Here is a 15,366-nt window from a genome sequence, read left to right as displayed (position 1 = left end):
CTCTCAGCCTGTGCCACCAGACGAGCTGAAGCTGAACTTGATATTGAACTTTTAGATCCCCTACTAACTGAAGAGATGCTGTCTTTGGGACTAATTTCATCATCTTTCTCTGTTGGAGGTGCAACAACAGGACATGATTGAATCCATTCTTCAGCCCTTGTCTTAAACTCCTCAAAATGAATCCTTTTCGGTTCATACCACTCTCCTGTGTCTGTAACACATTCATCCTTTGATAAAAGCTCTTGATATCCTTTGTGTAATTCATTAAACTCCTCAAACATAAATATATATTCCTGCAAGTTCTTCTTTACTTGCTCCAGGTTTGCTGGATCAGACATGAGTTCAGTCATTCTATTCATTTTGCGAGTCAAAGCAGCCAATTTATTCCTTCTAACTTGTTTTGCTTCCTTTTTCTCAAACTCAAACATTTCTCTTTGCCTTTCAGAATCAACAGCATGGTCAGCCATATTGGAAACTGAAGCTCTTTGTTCAGCTTGACAAACTCAAAGTCCTTTTTTCTTCAAAAATATAAATCAATATTCAACAAAAATGATTCTTCTTCAGGCAATAAACAAGATTCCTTTAAAGTTTCTTCATACACATACCGATTTCTGCAGATTCAGTTGGATTCAATCTTGGTCCTCTACCACTCCCGAGTGGCACATGCACCTGAATTCAGACTTGAACTTCCTTTGTTCCAGTATCCATCCATCCAATTTTGCTTTTTTTTACCAAGGTCATCCATCCAAGGCACTTTTTTGACTAAATGTAGCAGCAATTTCTATTTTACTGCTACTGGTGGCTGAGTTGGGTTTGATCCTGACGCATGTATAAAAGATGAGGAGTAGAGGTTTGTCCGGTTGGTCCCTTTGGCCATTTATTGTAGAAAAAAGATAGTTTACAAATTGCTTGAAACAAACTAAATACAGTAAACTAAAGAGTCTCTCGTAGAGCACATTAAACAGCACAAAACATGGTCAAAAAAGTGTTGCCTCGCTCAGCCACGCCCAGATGCTCTTGTGGCTGGCTCTTTAAGCCTTTCCTCTTGGCTCCACCCTTCGCCTCTTAGGTTCCGTTCAGGTGTCCTGTAGGTGGGGTAAAAACACCTACAGACACAGTGTCACTCTCACACACACACACACACACATGCATGGCTAATAAAGAAAGATAACAAAGGTTAATATGGCTCCTACATTAGTCTTATCTCATTAATATTTTTCATAAAACATTATGTCAGAACAAATTTCTAATTCAGGGGCGACTGGCCCAATCTGGTATCATGAGCCTTCTGTATTGACCTTATGAAGATGAGTAAATTAAATCTATATTACATGTAGTCTGAATATCCCTCGGGATTAATAAAGTATCCATCTATCTATCTATCTATCTATGTAATGTTATACACACATGCTGTGGTGAAGTGATGATGACAGAATAGAACGGTTGTTACATTTTAATACTTATAAATTGGCTACTTTTGAAATCTTGGAACAAAATGTCAGGATGGTTTATTTGTGTAGTATCGTTCTTGATGCTGCTGCTGTGGTTTCTGGCTTTTATTCACTTCTCTGTTTTGTACTTATTTCTAAACAATGGAGATTGTAAGTGTGTTTCAAGCTGGGCACATCATGTGTATGACACCATTATAAAAATCAATCAATAAAAGGAAGAAGCGTAAAAAATGCCTCTTTCAAAAAAGTTTCCTTTTGGATTTGTCAGATTCCGTCTGTGTTCCCCTGCGTGGGCTCCTTGTTGTCACCCTCTGACTCTGGGTGGTCCAGAGGCACAAGCCCCGCTCCTGCAGGGTCGGGGTTGCACAGTATCCAGTGGTTTTTGTCCTCCTCCACTTTGTGGGAGTCCAAGAAGGTGTGAGCTGTCACCTCGTACTCTTTGCCATATGTGGTCCTGCAAGGAAACAACTGTCAACCCAGAGAATGACAGCAGGCGTGCACGTGTTGTTACATTACTTCTGGCTGCCATTTTGTTATAAGTCCTCAGCTTTGGACCACAACTGGCAGAGAAGAGGTGGCTGCAGTTTGATGCTGTGAATGGAGGCGGGACCCAAGGCGAGTCTCACCCTTTGTGGGATTATCATGTCACTGTGACCCATGTCACTTCGGTAACAGTGACCTGATATTCCTTTTTTGTATTTTACATAGTTAGGTATCATATGTGCCAATTTTTGGGGTTTCTGAACTGACATCTGACACATTTTGGCCAAATGAAAGCTGCACATATCAAAAAACTTTATATTGTATTTTACTATGTTTTCTTATTTTTGTGTGGAGTTCTTATGAAAACTTTAAACATACCTAAGGATGTGATCACCAATAACTGCAAGAGCCTGGTTTGTCTTGCAGTGTATGATCACCACCTTCACATCAGCCTGCCGCAAAGAAACAAAAAATGTTCTGCATTATTGCACAAAAGGCTGACGCTGCAGCAGTTAATCATAAAGCTCCAATAAAGACTTACAAGGACAGGCTGACCCTCGTATTCAAGCCTCTCCTGTGGGTCAAAGTGCACTATCTTCCACCATGACAGAAAGGAACCCTCGTCCACCAAGGTAACCTCTTGCAGACGAGAAATCTGTGCACACTGTAATATGAGATAGACTTTAGATTGTAAGATTTATGCACTTCCACTTTCTTAAACATGCTCTTAAAAAAATAATAAAAATTTAACTGATCTACCTTTTGGAAACTTTTTATATCACTTGTCAGGTAAAGCTGAGGAAAGAAGGGAATATAAAACGTGTTACGGCACACACCAAGGAACTATTCATTCATGTGTTTTTTTTTTCTAGTATTAATAAATATAACGCAAAGTTAACAATTGATGTTCAAATATCAATTCATATCAAACTGTGCTTATTTGTCCATGAACTCTCTCATTGTCTTCATTAGATATTAAACTCATATATATACATTAAAAAAATGTAAGTTCCCTTACTCCTCTGGCAAAGCCACTTGTAGTTGTCAGGGCAAAACTTTGCTCATAGAGCAGAGTTGATCCTTCAGGGCTGCCGTCTACACTGCAATCACACAAACAGCGTTACAACTTCACATTTGAGACTTTGACGTTGACATGTATGATGATGTAGTTGTAGGTGTGTTCGTGTTAACCTGGTGATGATGAAGGCAGTGCGCCTACAGGGCAGGATCCCTCTTCCTGCACTGACTCCACAGGGGCTCTGAATGCCAGGCGAAGGAATCCTTATCAAATTGTTAACGTCAGCGTTAATGCTGACTGCACTGCACTCCCTGTTTTCTCCTCCCATGTTCACCAACATAACAACGTCTCCAAAGTGCAACCGTCCATCAGTTGTCATCGAGAGATTCACCTGCACACATGGACAAGCGCCGTCAACCTGATCATCAGCCATCGCCATCATCATTGTGATGTTATTGCTGTTGTTAATGGTGTTATTAATTAGGTTAAACTCAATTTACCGGTCCGAGCATATTCTGTTTGAGGAAGTCTATTTTTTGAGCAAATAGCTCGCCTCTTTCCCTTTTGTCCAGATAAGCTTTCTTTGCCTCCTGGAAAACATTTTCAACAAGTGTTATTATATATGTGCTCACAACTTCACTGCTGCTGGTTAAACAAAGAAAAGTTGAAGTGCAAAACTTAAGGAAAGGGATCATTACAAATGTTCGTTAATGCTCTGAACCCTTTTTTTATATATTAATTAATATGGAAATATATCATATTTTGCCCTCTGTCCTTTGTCACTAAAGTACCCATAGATCCTTTATCTTTACTTGTGTATTTTATTTTATTTTATATACCTGTGTACCAATAACGATTAAACCCACACAACTTTATTTTAGCTGCTGTTAAACATTGAAGATACCAAGTATGTCAGAATGAATTTCAGGGAATGTTGTATGGAATTGTACATGAGACATCCAGAAACATGGGTTTGATGTATTCAGCTAAGGGTTAACTTCATGTAGCTTTGATGGAGAGCTGGGACGAGCAAATACTGTACATGATACTGTACATGGTGCAGTGTATGATACGTATATAACAAGCTTAGATGGATAGATAACATAATTAATACTTTTATTGTATCATCATTAGTTATATTTTCTGTATTCTTTCTTGCTGTAAATACTTTGTCACACACACTCACACGCAGACACAGCTAAACTCTAGAAAGAGGGAGGTAGAATACAACTGTGATTAAATTCGCTTTATAACAATGGGTAGAATTTCAGAAACATTCCCAGTCATCATCCGTCTGCAGAACAAGTGTAAACACGTGACAACAACCTGTTAATGTTTGACATCAGTGCAGTTGCATAAGTTGTGATGCTCACACGCGGATTTTAAGCAAATTTCTGCAGTAAAACACTTTCATCTTTGAAACAAACCTCTTCCCGGAGCAGCTCCTCGTTCCAGTTTCCTACTTTCACAGTACTGCTGAATCCTCTCCTGTGAGCCATCCTGGCTGTAATACTGTGCTATAATATTATACTGTAATACTATGAGACTAATACTCTAAATATGTGCCTGCTGACGATATCAGGAAAGCTGCGTATATTCCGTGTACGGGTTTCTATGGTAACGAGACAAGTTACGTCCCCCTCAGTTCTCGCGAGAGGGCGCGCGAGAACAACATTAAGGTGAGGATCAAATGTGGTGTGATGAAAAATGTCACGTTAGGGGTTATTGACTAATTTGACTGTGTTTATGTATGTATGTAAATTAATGTTGACGGTAAATGTCTTTTATCTGATGTATTAATCAGGAGACTTGAGGTATTATTAGCTGATATAGTTAGTTTTCATTAATTGAATGATATGTTAAATTATATAAATATATGAAGAAAATAGTTAGGAACACACAGTGCATTTTAAACAGAAAAAAAGACAGTTGATGTTATGAAAATAAATGTAATAACCAAGAGGAAAGTAGTAAGTAAAATTTATTTTTACTTACTATTTATTTTTAGTAGAAACACATGCATATGTTTCTTGCTATTAAATGATTTTTTTAACAGATGTAAAGATCAGTTTAAACTAATTGATAAAACAAGTTAAGAAGGGACTATTACTTTTCAATTTGCAACAATGAGTATGATATTTAAATGTAGGAATAACTATGTTATACATGTCAGAAATAGAAGGGTCAGTTTAAGAAGCAGTGAACTAAATAGATCAACAGATACATTTAAACAGCGGCTATTAAACGATAAGAGAATACCCACAGACATTCATGCAAGAAAAATTTAGTAACTTGAGGTATTCACGTGTAGGCCATCTTCACATGGTTTTTCTTGTTCCATTCCTGAGTTGTGTTCCAGGTTCAGTATTGGAGTTTGTGGCCTTACATGCCTGTGTCATGTCAAGTCCATGTTCTGGTCACCTTTTTTGGATTCCTCTCTCCTCGTCCACTAAGTCCAGCTCAACTTTAAAAACTATCCTGGCCTGGACACCTTATACGCCTCAAATCCCTGACCTGAACCCCCACAGCTGACCCCCTCCACCAGCTTCACCTACTCTCCTCATTCACCTGAGGTCGCAGGTGATAAATTCAATTTTGAATTCCCTTGCAGTCAAAATGTGCTTTATAAGTCAACTTTCCTATTTGTTAATTTAATCATTTCAGAAATGTTAATCTCAAGACTGTGTCCCGATCTGGTGTCCAAAACTTGGTCTCAACAGAAATACTCAAAAGAAAATACAGAAATTGTACTCAAGATTCTATGTGTATGATTTAGTGGCATCTAGTGGTGAGTTAGCTTATTGACCCACCCCCACACATTCAAGTATATTTGGAGAACCTTCAGGTAACATAAAAACATAGAAGATTTAAAGGAAGTGTTTAGTTTGTCTTTTCTGAGCTGAAGTAGAAACAGTAGGGTGGCCTCCATGGAAGACTCCCAATGTAGATTTAAAGGGCTCATTCGAAGGCAACACAAAACACAATTATGAATATTACCAACAGATTCCACTAAATCATACACATTGAGTACAGTAATGTACTTAGTTTCCACCACTACTTCTCATTTTCATGATGGAAGAAACCCTGGACTTACCGTGGGCCTTTCATTCGTTTGAAACCTTATCTTAATAATATCTCAGCTCTGATCCTGGATGAGAGGAGCTAAAAAAATGGTAGGATTGGGGAGGAAACTGAACCAGCTGGATATGGACCATGAGAGAGGAGGAATGTTGGAAGCCTAGAGCAGATAGGAAGTGATATGGCCACCACTGCTGACCCACCAACTGGAGAGTGCCGTGGTTAAGGGTCAACACATCGAATGAAGGTAGGGTACCACCCCATGACATCAGGTCCAGGTGGAAGGATATGGTTTACCTTAGTCTTATCTCATTAATATTTTCCATAAAACATTATGTCAGAACAAATTTCTAATTCAGGGGCGACTGGCCCAATCTGGTATCATGAGCCTTCTGTATTGACCTTATGAAGATGAGTAAATTAAATCTACATGTAATGTTATACACACATGCTCTGGTGAAGTGATGATGACAGAATAGAACGGTTGTTACATTTTAATACTTATAAGTTGGCTACTTTTGAAATCTTGGAACAAAATGTCTGGTTTATTTGTGTAGTATCGTTATTGATGCTGCTGCTGTGGTTTCTGGCTTTTATTCACTTCTCTGTTTTGTACTTATTTCTAAACAATGGAGATTGTAAGCGTGTTTCAAGCTGGGCACATCATGTGCATGACACAATAATAAAAATCAACCAATCAAAGGAAGAAGCGTAAATAAAGCATCTTTCAAAAGAGTTTCCTATTTGATTTGTCAGATTCCATCTGTTTTCCCCTGCGTGGGCTCCTTGTTGTCACCCTCTGACTCTGGGTGGTCCAGAGGCACAAGCCCCGCTCCTGCAGGGTCGGGGTTGCACAGTATCCAGTGGTTTTTGTCCTCCTCCACTTTGTGGGAGTCCAAGAAGGTGTGAGCTGTCACCTCGTACTCTTTGCCATATGTGGTCCTGCAAGGAAACAACTGTCAACCCAGAGAATGACAGCAGGCGTGCACGTGTTGTTACATTACTTCTGGCTGCAATTTTTGTTATAAGTCCTCAGCTTTGGACAACAACTGGCAGAAAAGAGGTGGCTGCAGTTTGATGCTGTGAATGGAGGCGAGACTACAAGGAGAATCTCCCCTTTTGTTTGTTTTTTTGGGGCCTCTGAACTGACATCTGACCTATTCTGGTCAAATGAAAGCTGCACATTTCAAAAACCATAATATTATTTTTTTAACATGTTTTTTTTGTGTGGATTTCTTTTGAAAACATTAAACATACCAACGGATGTGATCACCCATAACAGCAAGAGCCTGGTTTGTCTTGCAGTGTATGATCACCACCTTCACATCAGCCTGCCGCAAAGAAAACAAAAAATCTTCTGTATTTATTGCACAAAAGGCTGAGGCTGCAGCAGTTAATCATAAAGCTCCAGTAAAGACTTACAAGGACAGGCTGACCCTCGTATTCAAGCCTCTCCTGTGGGTCAAAGTGCACTATCTTCCACCATGACGGAAAGGAACCCTCGTCCACCAAGGTAACCTCTTGCAGACGAGAAATCTGTGCACACTGTAATATGAGATAGACTTTAGATTGTAAGATTTATGCACTTCCACTTTCTTCAACATGCTCTGAGATGACATTCTTAAATAAATAATACAAATTAAAACATGATCTACCTTTCCAAAACTTTTTATATCACTTGTCAAGTAAAGCTGGGGAAAGAAGAGAATATAAAACATATTAAGTGACACATTAATTAACTATTCATTCATGTGTTTTCTTTCATCCGAAGTATTCATAAATATGACACAAAGATACAAATTGATGTTCAAATATCAATTCATTGAAAAACTGTGCTAGTTTATCCATGAATTATCTTATTGTCTTCATAAGGAATTAGACTTATTGTAATAAAGTAAACAATGTCCTCTTGTACAACTTCATTGAAGTTCACTTACTCCTCTGGCAAAGCCACTTGTAGTTGTCAAGGCAAAACTTTGCTCATAGAGCAGAGTTGATCCTTCAGGGCTGCCGTCTACACTGCAATCACACAAACAGCGTTACAACTTCACATCTGAGACCTTTACGTTGACAAGTATGTTGATGTAGTTGTAGGTGTGTTCGTGTTAACCTGGTGATGATGAAGGCAGTGCGCCTACAGGGCAGGATCCCTCTTCCTGCACTGACTCCACAGGGGCTCTGAATGCCAGGCGAAGGAATCCTTATCAAATTGTTAACGCCAGCGTTAATGCTGACTGCACTGCACTCCCTGTTTTCTCCTCCCATGTTCACCAACATAACAACGTCTCCAAAGTGCAACCGTCCATCAGTTGTCATCGAGAGATTCACCTACACACATGGACAAGCGCCGTCAACCTGATCATCAGCCATCGCCATCATCTTTGTAATATTATTGCTGTTGTTGATAATGTTCTTAATTAGGTTAAACTCAATTTACCGGTCCGAACATGTTCTGTTTGAGGAAGTCTATTTTTTGAGTAGCAAGCATGCCACTTTCCCTTTTGTCCTGATACGCTTTCTTTGACTCCTGGAAAACATTTTCAACGAATTTTATTATATATGTTCTCACAACTTCCCTGCTGCTGGTTAAAAAAAAGAAAAGTTGAAGTACAAAACCAAACCAAAGGGATCATTACAAATCGTTTTTGTTGCTCTGAATCCATTTATTGATATAATGTGTGGAGATAGCTTGGACAGCACCTTCCCCTGGACCAAAGGATCAGTCAGCGAGGGTGAGAGCTGTTAGCTGATTGATCCTCTGGTACAAAAAGCAGCAGCAGAGCTGGAGGGTGGAATACAACTTCATAACAATGGGTAGAATTTCAGATCCATTTTCAGTGATAATCCAGCTGTAAACACTTATTTAAGTTGTGATGCTAACAGGCAGTTTTTAAGCAAATTATTCTCTTAAATTTGTTTTCATCTTTAAAACAAACCTCTTGCCGGAGCAGCTCCTCATTCCAGTTTCCTACTTTCACATTACTGCTAAATACTGTCCTCTGAGCCATCCTGGCTGTGCTACTGTGCTATAATACTGTACTGTAATACTATGACTAATGTAAATTAACTATTTGATACACAAGCTATGCAAACCTTCTAATGCACAACATGGGTCAAAATTTGCCGTATTGATTTCCTTTGTTATTTCACGCTGGGTGTTTCTTTGCTATATTCTTTTATGGGTTATTCTTCCCTTTGACGGGCTTCTATGCCATCAAAGGAGCCTTCTGTCAAATGAAGAAAGAAGAATAAGCCATAAAAGAATATAGCAAAGAAACACCCAGCATGAAATAAAGGGAGCAATCGAAGGAGCCTTCTTCATTTATGAGAACACATCCACAAGTCCAGCCTGATCCTGTGGAACATAGTAGTTCATCGTCAGCATCAGAGACTTCAGACTCAGAATCAAGACCGAGTTTTAGTTGGTTGCTCTAGCTATGGATAGCTAGCTAGAAAAGAAGCTAGCTTGCTCTTCTCACAAGTGGTGGATTATAAAATAAGACCTAAATACATCAGATGTGCAAAAGCAGCTGTGTGAAATGAATGGCAGGTGTTCAGTGGTGAATATACCGTACAGGACATTTTTGACCCATGTGTTTAAAAGTGATATAGAAAATGTATGTTTGTTTATAAAGTGAGAAAGGAAAAAGCAAATAATGATTTGTGGTTATCAAATACAAGCTATTTAATGAATACTTAGAATATTAAATGATATAATACATTTTGTGGTAACGTGAAGCTGCGTACGTTCCAACCTCTCAGTTCTCTGAGAGGGCGCGCGAGTACAACATTAAGCTGAGGTCATGTTTCTGTTGTGTGATCACACATTTCACTATAGGAGTTATCGATTCATTTCATTATGTTTATATACATATTAAATGAATGTCGATGGTAAATCTCAATGTCTTTTAGCTGATGATGTATTACTTATGAGACTAAAGTTCTTATTGGCTGATATAGTTAGTTGTCTTTAATTAAAACATTTATTTCAATATATACTGTATATGAAAAATGTGTTGAGAACACACAGAGAATTTAAAACACACAAAAAAGCACAGGTGATATTATGAAAAAAGGTTTATAACAAATAGGAAAGTAGACATACATGCAAATGTTTCTGGCTGTTTTTATGGACATTTTAATCTCAAGACTGTGTCCTGTAAATTGTGTTTATGTCCAAAACAAATTGTACTTAAGGTTCTGTGTGAAAGATTTACTGGCATCTAGTAGGGAGTTTGCTTCTTGACTTATTGGGCTGCAGTGGAAACAGTAAGGTGGCCTACATGGAAGAGAACCCGCTCGCAATGTAGATTTAAATGGCTCACTCTAAGGCAACAAAAAACACAACTATGATTAGACGATCAGGTGATTATACATTAATTTAATACAATACCAACACATTCCACATTCCTACACACTGAGTACAGTAATGTACTTAGTTTCCAGCACTGCTTCTCATTACCATGATGCAAGAAACTGTGGACTCACAGACAACATTCATGAACATAAACACACAATACTGTGTGAGTAAAAAAACATGCGGTGTCCAGTGAGTTTATGTATAATCCTTCACAGTCCCTCATATATTCTGTGCTCAAAAACTTTTTCTGTTTTTTTAAATATGCAATTAGGTTCTAAGAGCTGCATCCAGTCAGATTATGTCCATGAGTCTGCTATTGACTTCCCTGTCTGTCTGTCTGTATAGTCAGTGGCCACTGGCTCTGTCTCTGGCTCCAGCGCCATTAATGTGACTCAGTTTGGGGTTGATCTCCCTCTGCGAGTCACTGTCATACTCCTCTTCGTCACTTCTGTCGTCGCCCTCCAGCTGCAGAAGAAGACGTGGACAAAAGAGTAAGAGGCCGTGCAACATGATAGACATTTGCCACCGTTTCATCAGGAATACCATTAAGCCCACCTTGGCGAAGATAAACTTGTAAACCATTCGTGAAATGAGAAAAGCCCAGTAGAGGTGCAGCATCTGCAGAACCACCAGCATGACGTTGAAGAAGTAGTAGCCAAAGAAGGGAGGGAACTGCTCCATAGGGTACACCCATGTGCAGTGGATTAGCCTGGAGAAAACATGCACATGTATCATCTTCAAACTGAACACCAGAATCACAATCCTGCCCCACGCCGTGTCTGTTTATCTCACACACTTACCAGAAAGGAAAAATGACAAGTCTTGTTGCCATAAAGAGAACAGTAAAGACTACAAACATGGCGTCTGCAGTCTGGTGCCACTTGGCATAGTTGAATACCTTTGCTCCCTGTGACACAAATACATGGAATAGAATAAAGTTCAGTTTTTTTGTTTTGAAAGAAGCCAGTCAATAAGTTAAAGCAGGTAATGTATCTATTTCTATTTTGTTTGCACATAGTGATAACCCTCATATAATGTGGACATTTTAGTATGTACACAGATTACACAACTCTTCAATTGAATCAATGCAAATCGAATGCAATGACAACAGCCTAGCTTTCTATGCCTCCTGCTGGTTGAAAGGGGGAATGATCCTGGACTCATCTGTCTTCTTCCCTCAGGTGTGTCATGTATGTCAAAACCAATAAAGAGGGGACAGGGACATTGACCCTTTCCTGTATCTGTCTTTGCTGCAGCAGTTGTGTGTTTTGTCTGAACTTGTGATTTAGGGTTACGTGATGTTGCTTTTTCGTTTTCTTTTTTTAATGGGTCAAAACGTTCTACATTTGCAGCTTAGGTTCAGATCGGATGTTGTTTAGGTCAGAGGGAGGACTTCAGATTCGACAACCTCTCGTCTGTGTGGCGTCCCTTCTGTTGTTGATCTTGATGGGCCCGTTGTTTTTTTACTGTTTTAAAGCTGCTTCCAGTGACTTTTACAGACTTTTTTTTTGCTTTCGACACATACTGCAGTTACACCTCTAGACTTAAGGTTAAATACTGTATGAGCTTTAAAATATGAAATAAAATCATACGTTTCTTAATTTCAGCCTTTTCATTAAACAACTAACTTGATCAAAGCTACATTTTCATCTTCAAAGTTACTTTACTTTTTTGAAGATGTAAAACAGCTTTGCTCTGTGTGGGTAAAAATGATTCTGTGAGAATTCTAAATCTCAATATCAGCTCACACAACACCAGCCAACAGTCATTATACAGATTCTCTTGCACCTGCTCTGATGTAAGAACAGCACTGACCTCCAGCAGAATGTCGGCAGAGTCGTGAACTGCCATCACCAGGGTCCCGATACGGATGTAATTGGAAATCCAGGAGAAACTCAGAAGAGTCAGCGTGGCTATATGATGAATCACCTGCTCTCTGAAGTCCTGCACACATACACATGACAGGTTAAAATACCACGAGAGGCTTTATAGTTCCTGCAAAACCTTGTGAATACGAACAAAAATTTTACATATTTAAAAGATGTTAAAAAATACTACTATCAGTATATTCATTGATTTTATACAATCATTTGTGTGTACTAAGATTCTTAGCCATCCAAATCGTATTAATCCAAGACAAATTAAATCGAGCACAACTGTACGTACAGTAGATAGAAGAAAATAGAAACACATTTTAATGACAGGTGAGATCAGCAGTCTTCACTCAGTGATTTGAATACTTGGATCTCCCCACCAGTCATTTAGAACCGAAGGTGGCTTATAAATAAGAGGTTAAACATTTTTCAAGTATCTCCAGTCCAGTTGACCTGGATTCGACTTTTCTATACGTGCTCACTTACTTTCCGCTTCACATCAAATGTGAGGCTGAGGAGCAGAGAGAGGTAGAAGCCCATTTCCAGGAGGTAGTACCAGTACTGAGACGGCAGCATGGACTGCACGGACACATGAAGCACACACGTAAATGTTGTGTACTGTTATGTAAGACATCCCAATAGTACTGGCATAAACACTTACCTGTTTTGGGAAACCTGCCCAAACCTCCTTCAGATTGTAAAGCCAAGGTTTCTTCAGAGAACACAAACAGAGGGAGAGAGGAGTGTGAGGTTGGAGCGACGCGTGTAGTAACAGAGCGTGAGAAAAACCCTTATGAAATTAGTAGGGTACCAATATATGGAGGCAAAGGTGAAAAGTAAAGCGATGAAGACAAAAAAGAGAAATGTCCCTTAGCAGCAAATCAAACAGTTCGTGAAATGTATAACACAATAAGTAAACTCTCTCGTTAACAGTCATGATGATACAGGATGGAAAAAACTACTTACATCATACAGAGCGAGAACTCCGCTGACAAATGCGAATAAATAAAATGAACATCTCCAACTGTTGACAGAAGAGAACAATAATGTCACATATTCTCACACACACACACACACACAAACACACACAGACTTCTATCGTTGTACAATCACACACAGTATCACACATACACACACCTGGCCTCACAGAACCTCTTTCGAAGTCCCGGTCGCTCCTGGTTCCTCCTCCTCCTGAACCAGACCTGAATGCTTCTCTCTGACCGACTCGTCTTTTTACACAGTGACCTCACATCGGCCTGAAACACAAGGGAAGACACTTTGATACACACACACACCGTCGTCCTCAAATCCAGATGCATCAGATCAGGTTGAGTCTTTCAGGTCCTCCACCGGTGAGGCTGTGACCGAGCACTGCAGCAGATCTAGTCTCCTACTGTTGTATTCTGTCCACCTCAAAGTTTGACATTGTTTTTTTCGAAGATGCACATCGGTTCACCTGTTTTAAAGAGAGGTTATTTGAGGTACCCTAGTTTTTCTACTGCTACAGGCAGTAACTCTGTAAAGATTGGAAATCCTGGATCAGCGCTTTCAGAAATACTCAAACCAGAACACAAAGATTGTTTGTAATGATCCATTATCTGGAGCTCCAGACCCACATCTGCATGCTTCTATGTGTTTGTTACACTGCTGCAGGTGTAAGTACATTAGTAGTACACATGGGCTGATGGACAGTGCATAGGAACAAGACACAACTTTTTGTTTTACATTGAAATGGCCCTTTAACAAACCTGTGATGGAAGCCGTGCTTGGTGGCAGAAGTAGTTTTCTAAGGTGGGGTTTGGTTCTGCTGTCTGACGTATCCTGTCCCTGATCCCCCAAACATCAGCCAATGGTGTGGCCAGATACCTGTGACACACACCCACACAAACACACACACACACACACACACACGTAACATTACAGTATATCTGGCATAACACAGCTTTGTGTCCTCCTTCTAAACACAACAGAGGTGTTTCTTTAGGCAACCAACACTGCTACAAACGGCTTGTGCAACTTAAATCCCAGTGTTTTGAAACCAGCTCGCACACAGAGCACAGAATGATCTCACCTTTCAAACACGTATCTGACGAGAAGCAGGCAGAGGGCACAGGGCAGAGCTGCGTAGAGTTGAGAGGCCTTAGCGTAGACACGACCTTCACTGTCCTCCAGATCCGACCAGGAGACGTTTGCCGGCAGCCACAGACGCTCCCACCACAGCCACTCACCGACTGTCTGTAACATGCTGCTGGCAGACATGAAACACACCCACGGAAATGTTTCAAGTTCGACAACTGTGATGCAAAACAATGTGTTTCTTACTCAGGAATTGTTTTCGTAAATCAATAAAAATACGTATTTCTTATTGTTTTTTTACATCATATTATTATTTATTGTGTATCCCTCCCACCCCAATATTATAACATATTATTTATTTCACAGTTTAAATTCAATACACAACCTTATATTAAAATAGATTTTTTTTTTTTTTCCTTTATGAAAAGTCAAATCTTCTCTTGAATAAGATTGAGACAAAAATTCCCATTCACTGCGAAAACCAATGTCTGCTTGTCAAAGTTATTGTGACCCTGTAGCAGTCAAACCTCCTTAGAAGAAAAGTATCATTCACATTGGACACAGGCCGCAGCTAGAGCTGTGTCCCATGAGCATTTACAGTCAATTGGGCACCACATAAATGTGCACTACCAATTCTGCAACTGTGGCCACCATGACCTCCAGCCTCCCAGTGCGACTGCGATCTGCTCATGTGGTCAAGAAGAAAGTGAATAGTCTGGAGATGGAGAACTTCAGTCGATAGCAAAGGGGAAGAAAGATAAAGACAAGTGAGGAGCAATTCAGGGGGACGGAGATTAGAGAGAAGATAGAGTCCTTCTTCTCGTGGACTCTGCCCATAACAGCACATAGATAAAAATACATGTTATCTGAGCAGTTAGGAAACTCCTTTCTAGCAGTTAGGAAACTCCTTTCAAGATAAACATGAATTATTAAGAGATATTTACTGCCGTTCTTTAATTCGCTCAGTGAGATCAGTATGTCATACTAGTGTGTGTCTGCACCTCGATAAGCCAGCATGGGAAAAGG

The 15,366-nt window shown here is 39.6% G+C and overlaps 2 protein-coding genes across 2 annotated transcripts; both read right to left on the bottom strand.

Annotated features, from left to right (window-relative positions):
- Window positions 1-1,464: 1,464 nt before the first annotated feature.
- On the bottom strand, window positions 1,465-9,038 carry cfap161 (cilia and flagella associated protein 161). The gene is made up of 16 exons (XM_062389709.1): window positions 8,967-9,038; window positions 8,468-8,557; window positions 8,141-8,358; window positions 7,968-8,049; window positions 7,686-7,721; window positions 7,453-7,575; window positions 7,288-7,361; window positions 6,786-6,972; window positions 4,380-4,469; window positions 3,453-3,542; window positions 3,126-3,343; window positions 2,953-3,034; window positions 2,694-2,729; window positions 2,476-2,598; window positions 2,313-2,386; window positions 1,465-1,905 (listed from the first exon to the last, which is right to left on the bottom strand). Exons 1-16 carry the CDS (start codon window positions 9,036-9,038, stop codon window positions 1,716-1,718), a joined length of 1,785 nt encoding a protein of 594 aa, XP_062245693.1. The 3' UTR covers window positions 1,465-1,715.
- Window positions 9,039-10,134: 1,096 nt separating this feature from the next.
- LOC133955379 (ceramide synthase 2-like) lies at window positions 10,135-14,508 on the bottom strand. The gene is made up of 10 exons (XM_062390197.1): window positions 14,336-14,508; window positions 14,013-14,130; window positions 13,402-13,520; window positions 13,231-13,288; window positions 12,926-12,976; window positions 12,751-12,843; window positions 12,206-12,334; window positions 11,191-11,297; window positions 10,946-11,099; window positions 10,135-10,855 (listed from the first exon to the last, which is right to left on the bottom strand). Exons 1-10 carry the CDS (start codon window positions 14,506-14,508, stop codon window positions 10,736-10,738), a joined length of 1,122 nt encoding a protein of 373 aa, XP_062246181.1. The 3' UTR covers window positions 10,135-10,735.
- Window positions 14,509-15,366: the final 858 nt, after the last annotated feature.

This window comes from Platichthys flesus, chromosome 6 (assembly GCF_949316205.1).
Source record: "Platichthys flesus chromosome 6, fPlaFle2.1, whole genome shotgun sequence".
Taxonomy (NCBI): domain Eukaryota; kingdom Metazoa; phylum Chordata; class Actinopteri; order Pleuronectiformes; family Pleuronectidae; genus Platichthys; species Platichthys flesus.
This window is presented reverse-complemented; position numbering and strand designations above follow the sequence as displayed.

Bases quoted from the DNA above. Each gene is read 5' to 3' on its own strand.
- cfap161 (XM_062389709.1), bottom strand. From the start codon at position 9,038: ATGGCTCAGAGGACAGTATTTAGCAGTAATGTGAAAGTAGGAAACTGG. The intron at 8,359-8,467 runs GTAAATTGAGTT...CCATGTGTGTAG, and splicing joins AACAGAACATGTTCGGACCG to GTGAATCTCTCGATGACAAC. The intron at 1,906-2,312 runs GTATGTTTAAAG...GTTTCCTTGCAG, and splicing joins ATTGGTGATCACATCCTTAG to GACCACATATGGCAAAGAGT.
- LOC133955379 (XM_062390197.1), bottom strand. From the start codon at position 14,508: ATGTTACAGACAGTCGGTGAGTGGCTGTGGTGGGAGCGTCTGTGGCTG. The intron at 13,521-14,012 runs GTTTGTTAAAGG...CTTGTGTTTCAG, and splicing joins AAGCACGGCTTCCATCACAG to GCCGATGTGAGGTCACTGTG. The intron at 13,289-13,401 runs GTGTGTGTATGT...TTCTGTCAACAG, and splicing joins AAGAGGTTCTGTGAGGCCAG to TTGGAGATGTTCATTTTATT.